This window comes from Natator depressus, chromosome 26 (assembly GCF_965152275.1).
Source record: "Natator depressus isolate rNatDep1 chromosome 26, rNatDep2.hap1, whole genome shotgun sequence".
Taxonomy (NCBI): domain Eukaryota; kingdom Metazoa; phylum Chordata; order Testudines; family Cheloniidae; genus Natator; species Natator depressus.
This window is the reverse complement of record NC_134259.1, coordinates 7,329,856-7,342,229: the sequence shown is the minus strand read 5'-3', so window position 1 is coordinate 7,342,229 and position 12,374 is coordinate 7,329,856. Positions and strand designations below refer to the sequence as shown.

Genomic DNA, 12,374 nt, shown 5'->3' with positions numbered 1-12,374 from the left:
GGGGATCAAAGAGCAAAAGTGTTGTTTCACCTGGTTTTGCACTGAAACTACATGAAGATCATGAATTGTACAGGTTTAACACAGAGGATGGATATGCAATGCTGGCTAAGGATGCTTGACACCCACCCTCGAGGACACTCCAGCCCGAGCCTGAACGTCTACACAGAACTTCACAGCTCCGCTGCTCTAACTCCACGAGCCTGAGTCAGCTGACCTGGGCCAGCCAGGGCCGTGCCCCCTACCTTATTCCACTAGAGGTGTACCCTCCGGGGCTTCAAATCATGGATCCCTCTGTGCTAGGTGCTTTACAAACCCATCACAAAGAGACAATCCCTGCCCCCAAAAGTTTGCAACAACCACAGAGCTTTTCAGAAACCTCATCTGGCTTTGAAACACAACCCTGATCAACCAAAATTTCCCTGCTTTCAGGTTTTGCAGCCAAGATGTCCTGTGGCTCTATTAACAAACACACAGGCGTATTTTTGGAAATTAATAGAGATACTGCTCCAAGCTCGTCATCTTTTTCATCAGCCCAGACAAACAAAAGGGGAATCCAAGCTCTTAACTGAGCTCTTAAAGGAAAGAATGAAAAAAATAGAGCAAAGAACACATGGATAGAGACAGAAGAGAAAGGAAGGGAAAACGAACTCTCCTGTTTGTCCTCTCATCCTCATTCAGTCTATCTTCTTCTTTCCAGTTCTTCACTTACACAGGTTTAGAGAGTCATTAAAGTTCTGTTTCAGGAGTAGCAGCCGTGTTAGTCTGTATTCGCAAAAAGAAAAGGAGGACTTGTGGCACCTTAGAGACTAACCAATTTATTTGAGCATAAGCTTTCGTGAGCTACAGCTCACTTCATCGGATGCATACTGTGGAAAGTACAGAAGACGTTTTTATACACACAAACCATGAAAAAATGGGTGATTATCACTACAAAAGGTTTTTCCCACCCCACTCTCCTGCTGGTAATAGCTTATGTAATAGCTGGTAATAGCTTATTAGCCCAAATCGGGGGGGGGGACGGGGACGGGGACGGGGACGGGACACACGACGGACCTGGATTTGTGCTGGAAATGGTCCACCTTGATTATCATGCACATTGTAAGGAGAGCGGTCACTTTACATAAGCTATTACCAGCAGGAGAGTGGGGTGGGGGGAGAGAAAACCTTTTGTAGTGATAATCACCCATTTTTTCATGGTTTGTGTGTATAAAAACGTCTTCTGTACTTTCCACAGTCTGCATCCGACGAAGTGAGCTGTAGCTCACGAAAGCTTATGCTCAAATAAATTGGTTAGTCTCTAAGGTGCCACAAGTCCTCATTAAAGTTCTGTTTTCACTCCACGTGGCAAACTAGTCCGATGCTTTGCTGAGTCAGCAAACAGCCAGCAGCGCTGTATCCAGCTGGGGCGAAGTGAATGTTTCACAAACACTTGCAATATGAGGTATTCATACTCCTCAGTGATGGGTGCAAGAGCCTGAACTTAATATAAGAGCTGGATAGGATAAAATTAGAGAGGGACACTACACGGACTGGGCGGCAGCCCAGGCCAAGATGACTTACGATAATGTCCTGTCTGGTTTTGAAAGTGCTGATGTAGTGGTTATAGTGGAAATCATCCATCTGTCTCAGGATGGCTGTCATGCAGGCTACAAAACTACCCTGGAATGAAAGAGACAAAAAAAGCACTTGGTCAATTATCTTTCTACACGAAGGCCCCAATTCAGCACAGTTCTGAAGCATGTACCTAATTTTAGTCACAGGAATAGTCTTCACAAGGATCATACCTTTGCTTTAAATCAGGCACCCGATTAAGTATTTTGCTAACGTGGGGTCTAGAAAGGCACTAAGGTCACTGAATGTGATTGTCCCCGCCCCGATCAGTAACATCCGCAGCGTTTCATGGACAGCAGTGGGGTGATACCAACATATTAATCTGGACATCACCTCTCATAGGGTTTAAGTTTTAAGTCTGAGGCAAGCAGGTGGGACAGACTTTATCCCTTCAAGGACTGGAATTTGCAAAAAAAACCAAAAAACAAAACCAAACCCCCAAAACTCCACCTTTTACGGCGAGAGATTAAGATGAAATCGCTTTGTTTCCTATAAATGCAAGTAGCAGTTTGGTTTTTTTTTTTAAATTGGCCTGTCACCCTCTGAGCTACTGAGACACGAACGATTTGGTAAATATTTTTAAAAAATGCTCTTACCCAGGCAGGAATGTTTTCCCCTCCTGTCGGATCACTAGTGCAAGTACTGCTGAGGCTACAAGGGGTTAAGTTTGCAAAGCAGAACTCTCCTACATCCATTTTAAACCGGACCCTCCAAGTCTTCGTTATGAACACATCCGATGGAAACCATTTGCCAATGTCAAAGCCTCTTCTTATAAAGTGAATTTAGTGCTGGATTGACAGCCCTGGACTTCTCTATCCATCCACAGACCAAGTATAGGGCAGGCCAGAACGGTGCCAACCTCCTCTTGTTTTCCTATCAACCTGCTTCACCCCAGACTTGGAGAGGACACCTACAGGGTCGAGAGTACATCGGCATCTGGTTCCATTCAACATCGGAACCAAATTAATTAGTGTTTCTACAATGTGGCTGTCTGACTATTAGGAACTGGACTGAGACTCAAACACACTGCACATACAAGCTATCGAAGAGTCACCAGACAGTAACAACTTGCAGTCACTACCGCCCCAGACATGATTAAAAATGGTGCCTTAGCAGAGTACCTCTCTCTACAGCCATCCAGACCCGATTTTAATAGGGCTGGGGCTGGCCTTCCACAGACCCCAGCAGGGCGCAGGAAACAGGACAGAGATTTTATAACGCACTAGCACAATTTGCAGTCCATAGCAGGACAGACTGTGACGGAAAGCTCCCATCTGCTGAAGCATCAGAGCAAGGGGTAGAAAGCAAAGAACAGAAGCAAGCAAAAGACTCTCACAATATGCAGAGACTGTCTGCTCATTCCAATCACCGTCCGGTTTATTCTCCTCAGCAGGCGCTCCATGATCAGCTGGATGTGAACTGCAGTGGGCCCCTGAAGAGATTAAAGAAGCACGGGCTGTTTTAGATTAATCTCAGCATGGTCCATTCTACAGAGAGATTCGTTGTAGGGAAGGGCCAGGCTGACTGTGGCTATTTATTGTCAGAAGACACGAGAAAAGGAGACTCTTTGCCCATCAGAAATTCATTTAAATAGAAAGTAGTTTTACACTCCGAGAAGGGGGCGGGGGAATACATCTCTGCACCAGTCCAGGGCCCAGAAAAGGGAGGCTAATCTTCCCTATGCTGGAGCTGGATCGGCCCCCAGGGCAGCTCTAACTTGAGCCCCTTTTTTCTAGATCCCCTACACGCGTTGCATCAGCGGGGGAGCACCTCTCTCGGGATGACCTGACCATGCCTTCCCTTGTTCTGTCCTAGAATGTCTTAGGTTCATTTTTGATACGTCTGATTTATCTTAATTCGACTCAAACGTCTCATGCCAATACCCAATGTGGAAAAACTTCTGTGAACATCTGGTCTCATTAACTCTATAAAGACTGGTTCTGGGAGGTGCACTTAAGAAGGTTTTGTTCCTCCTCTAACTTATACCAGTGTAACCCTACCAGTGAGGATGACATTAGACTAGAGCCCATACTCACCACATCCTTGCGGTCAAGCACTTCTAGAACGTTACTGAGGAGCTGAGAGCAGGCCTCATGATCAGGCTTGTTTGAATTGTCATCCAGTTGGCCACTTAGCTGATCTATTAGCAGAGGCAGGAGAGCATCTCTGCATTCTGAGAAATGAAGAAACAGAACAATGTATCACAATGGCCTAAGAATAATCTTCAGAGCCAAGTATAAGTGACCACAAAAAGAAAACTTTGTGCTCCTCACTCTGACTCAGTCACCAAAATTAAAATCACGTCACAGGGGTTCTAATAGGTACATGACAGCACAGATTGCACGAGAGAGATTTCTCTCAATATATGTATTAGATGGCCCCACGGCTAGGATACTAACATAGGACTTGGGAGATCCCAGGTTTGATTTCCTGCCTTGCTTGACTCCTTGCATGACCTTAAGTAAGGGTCTATGGGTAAAATTTTCAGAAGTGACACAGGCTTTTAGGAGACTAAACCCCATTTTCAAAAATGATTTAGGGCCAGATTTTTCAGTTATTTAATAATAATATCTAGCTCTTATATAGCCAACTAAAGATGCAAACAGGAGCTTAGTGGGATTTTCAAAAGCACCGAAGCAGGTTAGATGCCTGAATATCTTTGAAAATCTGGCCTTAAGTCACTTTTGAAAATGGGATTTAGTAGGCGCTTTTGAAAATTTTACCTGTCGTCTCTCTCTGCCCCAGTTCCCCATCTATAAAATGGGGATAATAGCACTTCTCTACCTCACACGGATGTTGCGAGGATCAGCACATTAAAGATTGTGAGGCGCTCCCCTCTACTCTGGGTTATGGGGGCCAGATAAGTACCTAAAATAGATCTGATGTCCATAACAAATGGTGGCTGTACACAGCACAGGCACCAGCTAATCTGGAAACTATGCAGCCTGGATAAAACCTGGCATGAACAGAACCCAGTATCACTAATTACAGATGCACAGACTCCTTTGAGATAAAGGAAAACCTCTCCTGGCTGCAGTCATACTCGGGATTATAACCTCTACACATCATGGTAACACCAAGTACACACCTAGGGGTTTTCAAGCTCTCAAAGAAGAGTAAAGATTATTATCCTCATTTTACAGATTCGGAAATGAACCAGAGAGAGGTTAAGGCCACAATTTTCAAACTTGGGTGTCTAAAATTAGGCACCTAAATCCACATTTACATCCTTAATAAGTGGCTCAATTTTTATTGCTGCCTGTTACTTAATGGCTGCCTCTCCAGCAATGTGTGTTCATGTTTTTGCCATTCTAGAAACCCTAGTATCTGCATCTGTGTTTTAACATCCTGGAGAAACATAGTACTGCTTCTACGTATAGGAGCAAAGAGCTATGGTGCATGGTCCTTAGTGATGATCTTAGGGATTGGCTCAATGTGCCCAACATAAGGGATCCATTATCTCACCATCTCCTAACTACTGCTCTTTGCTAGGGAATACGTTTAGGGAATAGGGAAACCAAAAAACGTACCAATAAACCCAAAAGAAATCATCCTTATCCCTAGACAGACATCAAAACTAAAATTCACCAGGGGGTGTTACTGTAATTTTTATTCATTTTCGGTATTGCGGTCATGACTAAGAGCGTCCACCATGGACCAGCATCCCAGTGTGTCAGGTGTAATACAAACAGAACATAAAATTGGTCCCTGCCCCCAAAAGAATTTACAATCTAAGTATAAGACAAGAGACATCAGATTGTGTCTTTGTAGTCCCCCATCTATGAGACCGCATTGGTCAGCATATAGGCAGTGGCCTCAGCACACCAACAACCTTGCTGTTGCCAAGTTTTTTTGTAGGCATCACAGCAAAGGAGAAGTTTAAGGAGGGATTTGAAGGAGAAATTTAAAAGAGAGACATGAACTTTACAGACAAGTATTTGTTTGAGAAGGTGCATTTCCTGCAGTTTCTGGAGATCTCAATAGGCTACTCACCGGATTGTTTGAACAGATCACTGTCCACTACCTTGGTCATGCAGTTGAGTTTCTGCCGAACTAACTGGTTGTCAGGGATACTTTGGATAAATTTGCTGAAGAGGATGCTAGAATGCAAAGCACAAGGTAGACAGATGGTCAGTATTTTCACCCAGAGAAGGCTGTTGGCATGGTTCCACATAATATTACATTGCCCTGCCCCTGCTCAAGCAGTTGTGCTATTGTGTTGAGAACAGTCTCAAGGTAAACCGATATGAAGTCTCATGTTATATGGTTTCAGGAAGCTCACTAAAGAACTTAAAATAAACTCAACAGTGACCAGAATGAGCAGATTTATACCTCTCAGATAATTAATCTAACATTACAACAAGTTGTCATGAAAATTCATCAGCCCAGGCACAGAACACATTTGTCCTTCCCTACCACTTTTAGAAAATATATATCTAACTTTCCTGCCAGAAATAAAAATAAAATGAAAGTCTCTCTAAGCAAATAGGATTTTGCAAGGGTGCTAGATAACGTATGGAGTGCAGCGGTGGCTGAGTAGCTAAGGTGCTTGACTACAAAATCCTGAAGGTCGTGGGTTTGAATCTCATGCTGAAAAGCCACTTCCAGTTCACCCAGATGCAAAATGGGTACTCGACCTGTCAGGTTAGGGCAGTCAAAGGTGGTCAGCCACGATGCTGGCCACATCGCCCCCTTGTGTGCCACTGGCAAAGAAACTGACGTGTCTTAATCATGTCAGCCCAATGAGCCCTTGTTGTGGGAGACTTGGCCATTTTGATCACCGCAAGCATAATCTCCCAAATATATCCCCCACTTCAAGGGAGATCACTCATTTCACTCCCAGAGTGAATTACATTTGGTGTCCTCTCACTGTTATTTGCAAATTATTTACATCCGAAATAAGGCTCCTAAACGCAGGCAGGGAAAGCTATTTACACCGAGGAAAAGAAATCCACTGCACTTTAAGTTTCGTGCATGAATAAATTGTTTGTATCCCTCCTGTCTGGCCTTTGTCACCCTTTGGGCCTTGGCAACCTGAGACCTAATGATCCAGGGCCTGTGGAATCATAGTCACTGGGTTTCATCCATATGGCTTTGTAGCCCTTGAATTTTCAGTTTGGAGAAAGCCTCAGAACTCAGAGGAAAATTCAGCTGAAACACGCTAATTGCTTTGGGCTGCAGCTCTAAAACCATTATGTGGCTTCCTCTAAATCCTTCCAAGGAAACGCTCACATTAAATCACGCAGCTTGTGCAATGCAATTTAATTATTAAAATTAGCACAGCTTCCAACTCCCCCTCCCCCCAAAAGATGCATATTGAGTAGGTTTAGACAACAAATATGCTTAACGCAATCACCTGAGCTCAACCGGATCAAATACCAGTTTGACGTCATTTATGATGCTCGGTAAGTATTTTAAAGCTGCGCCCTGGAGAAGAAAAAACATACATGGGTTAGATTAATCCATTCGTTGTAAAAGAGAACAAGCCTGAGGACTTGCTGCTCGACATCACTGGAAGAGGCTCACATCACCAGGGGTAGTATCTGGTCTGGGCGAAAGCAAAGATGCAGACAACCCTAACCCTAACCCTAACCCCTAACGCTAACCCTGTGCCGGTTCGTGATCTAATTCAAGCCTCTGCATCTGCACCTCTGCAGATCAGAGCTGAAAGGATGCTACATGAAAGACTTTTAGCCAGTGCCTAATTTTTGACTTTCTGGTTGTGAACACACTGCTGTCCGAGGGACTGGACTTCTTGAAAAAATCAAAATGCATTGGACAGGCAATCAGAGAGATGAGAAATATGTTTTACACTTTTTTTTGTTTTGTTTGTTTGTTAAAAATAAAGCCCTCCTCCTCACAGCATTGGCCTAGCCACAAGATGAAAAAAACTTGAAAAGAAAAAGACAATGGTGTCTGACTTTCGCTCTTGTTTAAAACTCTTTGGACTGGACTGTAGCCAGCCCTTATATGGTCAGAAAGTCAAGGGGAGCTTGGACTCCACCCTACCTTCCATCGTACACAGCCCCCATAAGAATCACAGACCCTGTGCTCAACTGCAGCTCATTTGTCCCCACGCTTAAGAACAACTTGTTGAGACTGGTGTAAGGAGGAGCATGCGCTAGCCAACCATGTGTGTGTGGGAGGGGGTGTTTAAGGTATGTCGTACCCCTTAAAAGAGGAGCAGCAAATGACTCCCCTCTGACAGGGAGTCCCAGGAAACATTGTCTCTGATGCAGAATACACCCAAGTGCTCCCTTTGCATTGCTCCTTAGAGGCACAGTTTGGTAGGTCCATGAACAATGCCAATAACAAGCTATCTAGGCACCTATGGGTCATCACAGCAGCATCTGAGTGCCGGTGTGTGACAGCTACTGAAGGTCTCCCCAGGGTTTGCTGTAGAGGCATTCTCCCCATCTGCTTTTGGTGGTGGGAACAAAAAATTCCATGCTGCAGGAAGAATGGCCCCTCACCACACAAGCATTGGAGAGGGTGGTTTTTAAATCGATCAGACATTCAAATGCGAAGGCTCTCATCTAGAATCAATCCTTCCGGCGGAAAGTGACCAATGCATTTTGGCCAGAAGCATTTTAAAGAAGAAAGCAGCAAGTACGCCTTATTGCATGGCTTCTCTGTTCCTCACTCACTCAGAGGGCTCCAAGTAAAGTTCACGCAAGACAAACAAGAAAGCAGAACAAGTTAAGACACAGACAAAAGCTTGTTGGTCTTTCATTACTTTCCTTATCTACATTTGTTGCGTTTATTTCCATATCATTTGCTGTCTGAATCATTCATAATCCCAGGTGTCACTGGCCAAACTGTTGTCCTCCCTACGACATTGTTACAGGCTGACTGGGTGTCAGCCTCGACCCCAGAAGCGGCTGCATTTCAATGCCAAGATTTTAGCGTTCGTCACAGTTGTGCAAAGCTTAAAGAGCTCAGCTTAATACTTGCTACACTTTGGGGGCTTTAATACTGATTACCTGTCCTCAGAATAGATGTGTACCACCATTCAAAACAGGCTTTAGACCAACCTTAATCTTGACAGCCTCCTCTAGCGGTCGGTCCATGAGGACATTGAAGGAGAAAAACAACTTGCGGATTGCATTGTTAAACTCATCCCCATCTTCATCTTTCCCATAAAATCTGAAAAAGAGCAGGAACGTCAGTCACATTGGCTATACACACCAATCTAGGCCAGAGCGAGGAATACTGCCACAACGGCTTAAATACATTTTATCCTCCAGAGCAACCTCTTAAAGTGCTCTTTTGCTATGAAAAGTGACAGTAGAAATGGCTGTGTGGGGTTCTCGATTTATTGTATCAATGATTTCCAGATGAAATCTGTTAAATTTAACAGCAAAAAGATTGGGGGGGGGGGGGGGGGCGCTTTCCGAACCACAAACTCAGCCTGGAATCGGAGAGTCAAGCTGGGTCCTTTCTGGCTTCAACGATCACCAACTTCGACGTTTAAACATAGTTTACAAATTCTGTTGATTATGTCCGAGCCAGAAGAGAAACCAGCTCATTCTACGTTGGCTTTGAAGGACTAAGAGGAGAAAACAGTCCTGAATGGTTGCTGAGAATCACGTGAAGAATGGTTTCGGGCTATGAGACACACATCGCAATCTGGCACATACTAGGACAGTGATGGGGAATTTCCTGCATATCCTTATTTATTAAGTTTAAGTATCTTTGGAGTCCATTGTATTAAATGCAAAGTTTATGTATTATTGTAGGCTAGGATTATATATAATCTCTCTATGGGGGGAGATGTGGTATGAGGCTGGGAGGACTATATTGAAAAGGTGCCAGACAAAAGTGGACTTTTGGGACAATAAGTGTTCAGTGGATTTTCTGAGGTATACCAAGGGAGAGCTTACTGCACATTCCTCACCTCTGGTTCTGCAAAAACCCTGCCTTCTGAAACTACATCCTGAGGAGAGGTGATTGTCTGCTGATTACCTGTTCCCAGAGACTGCTGAACTGCCCAGCCTGGGTTCCAGATCTGAGACAGTTATGAACTTATAACCACAGGGAAAATGCAGTTGTGGGTTTTTGAAGGATTGACACCTACAAGAGTCCGAGGTTGGAGTTGGCAGAGACCAAAGTTGAGCCGTTTAGTATCGTGCAGGTTCTTTAATTGTTTTTAATAAGTTTTCTCATTATTGCTTCTAGCTTAAGAATAAATACGCTTGCATAGAAAGAGCTGTGTGGTAAAATGTAACTGTGGGCCATTACTCTGTTCATAGTAAGCAAAGCGCAGATGCTGGCCTGTTAAGGCAGTCTGGCTTGCTAGGAATATCACAGTGTAGGCAGGGAACTGGGCAGCCTGAAAAAAAATCCAGTCGGGAGAGACACACACACACGGGTCTTTGCCCAGAAGAGGCAACAGCTGGCAGCCAGAAACTCTTAAGCCCTTGGTGGAGGAGAGAATACAGGTGCAGTTGTCCTGAACTGTAACAAGTACCATTAATTATTATTAGTGTTATCTTAGTGGCTACGAGCTCTAGTCCTGCACGAGGACCCCATTGTGTGAGGCAACGTACAAAGTGATCTCAAGTAGCTGACAGTGCATTTTAATGTCTACTGCAAAGAGCTCAATGGGAGCAGAATCAGGCATCCTCCATAATGTGCAAACATTTCCATTGAACGGATTAATATAGAAGGGGATTTTTCTCTCACCAGTAAAGATTCATTTAAAAAAACCTGAAGGGGAACTCTAAACAATCTGGATCTTCACAGAACCTAGCAGAAATACCCCCAAAAGTCCCTTAAAATGAGGAAGCTTCTTAAACAAGGAAGGCATTTAAAAAACAACCACCGAGTTTAGACTCCTTATCTGCATTGCAGTATGCAGCTTATGTAAGATGTGAGTGATTAGAAAGAATTTCACCCCCAAGGAACGTGTTCTAAGTTGTTTTCCCTTGTTCTGATCAATATCTCCACCCACCCACACAGATCTCTCTACAGTCCTGGATGAAAGGCAGCTATAGATGTCTTTTCTTAATAACTAGGGGCATCCTCCGCTGGAGGAAATCGAAAGCAGGCTCCCTTGGCTAGAGCGATGCCAGTTTGTACCCTCTGCGGATATTTTGCACAGTCTCGAGCGTCTGCCTCACCTCAGGTACAGCACCCGTGACTGGACGATGAATCGGAACAGATACTTCAAGGCTTTCAGGGCAGCGAACAGCAATTCTGTCTTGCTGGAGTCATCTGCATTTCGTATGTAATAGTTCAGTACTCTGGTGAGTTTCCTTAGGAAAGGAAAAGGAGAGGAGAAAAGACGCAGGTGTAGTTACAGGAGAAGCTAAACCAGGCTCCCGTATTCCACAAAGGGACTGTGGTCTAGTGGTTAGAGAGCTAGGGACCACGAGTAAGAGCCTCTGGATTCTAGTCACAGCTCTGCCACTGAGTCACTCTGGGACCTTGGGCAACCCACATGGGAGCAGATTTTCAAAAGTGCTCAGCACCCAGCAGCTCCCAGAATCTGGCCCCAAATGTGGGTGCTAAGTCCTTTTGAAAACTCTAACTTTATGGCCTGTTTTTTCAAAGTGTTGAGCCTGGGCAGCTTTAATTAAGAATTTGGGAAGCCCATTAATTCTGAGAATCTCAGAACCTGAACACCAGATTCTTTAGCTGCTGTGGACATCACTTTACCTACATGTACAAAGGGGTAATGGCCCCTTTAATAGAAGAGCGGGGTTCCTGAGACTTAATTTATAAAGGGCTTTGAGACCCTTGGACAGAAGTGCATCTTCACCATTTAGTCTCTGGTCCCTGTCTAGGTAGAAGTTCAAGATCTCATAGCACTGGGGAGGATAATGTTCAAGCAAACACCTTTTCCTCCTCATTAACCACGCTCTGAGCAACCCAGGATATATCTGAGGGATTGCTGAGTGCACAGCAGCCCCTGCCTTCGCCTACCCCACTCGCTGCACTGCCAGGATCTAGCTCGTTGTTTGTCAAACCCTTTGGCGCACAGAGCGTATGGCAAGCACTGAATAATTCTCTAGTCCGCTTGGCATCATGGGGATGTCACACTGTAGAGCCAAGCTGGAAAACAAGGCAAGGTAACAAAGCAGCTGAGATGCAGCCCATCCATAAATCAGACCAAAAAAAAGGGTTTATTTTTAGCAAAGAGCAGTGAGGATGAAGAATCCTCCGCAAGCTGGGGGGGGGGGGGGGGGAGAATAACCCTCGGCTGACAGTGATTGTACAGCAAATGCGGAGAAGGAGAAAGCAACCATTCAAAGGGCTTCGAGAGTTCCAGGCAATGTCAAGTCCCTTGGCAGCTGGTGAGGCAAAAGAGGTGCTAGCTTTTATAATTCCAAGAGACAGGGTCACAGTTCAACAGGACACCGGGACCAGTCGCTTGACTGGCTGTTTACAAAGGTAGTGCCAATGTTTTCCTTCGATTAAAATGAATTAGTTCAATCATAAATTATTTCTGCAGTAAATAATTATAATTTTCTTCTATTCTCAAGATGATCTCAGGGTGGGAACACATGGGTGTACATACCCTCTGTCTTTCACCCACACACCTTAATCTCCTACACCCCATCTAGTCTATGCAGTAGCAAGAGATCACTGTGATAGCTAGCTTTGTGGTTACTGATACTTACACATAAGCCAGGGTGGTGCTGAAGTGCTTGTAAATATAAGTTTCAAGTACAGGGTTAAAATGCTGGAACTTGATGTCTCCGATCAGAGAAATAATAAATACCTGCCAAAAACACAAAAGGAAACAGAAGTACTGAACC

The 12,374-nt window shown here is 44.4% G+C and overlaps 1 protein-coding gene across 1 annotated transcript in view; it reads right to left on the bottom strand.

The window, feature by feature from the left end:
* Window positions 1-12,374, bottom strand: part of DOCK5 (dedicator of cytokinesis 5) — a 127,061-nt gene that overhangs the window by 38,260 nt on the left and 76,427 nt on the right. The window contains exons 21-28 of the mRNA XM_074939937.1: window positions 12,237-12,337; window positions 10,734-10,868; window positions 8,646-8,757; window positions 6,968-7,038; window positions 5,605-5,711; window positions 3,648-3,784; window positions 2,948-3,043; window positions 1,561-1,659 (exon numbers count right to left, since the gene is read on the bottom strand). Coding sequence (XP_074796038.1) covers window positions 1,561-1,659; window positions 2,948-3,043; window positions 3,648-3,784; window positions 5,605-5,711; window positions 6,968-7,038; window positions 8,646-8,757; window positions 10,734-10,868; window positions 12,237-12,337 — 858 coding nt within the window. The remainder of the gene's footprint in view (window positions 1-1,560; window positions 1,660-2,947; window positions 3,044-3,647; window positions 3,785-5,604; window positions 5,712-6,967; window positions 7,039-8,645; window positions 8,758-10,733; window positions 10,869-12,236; window positions 12,338-12,374) is intronic.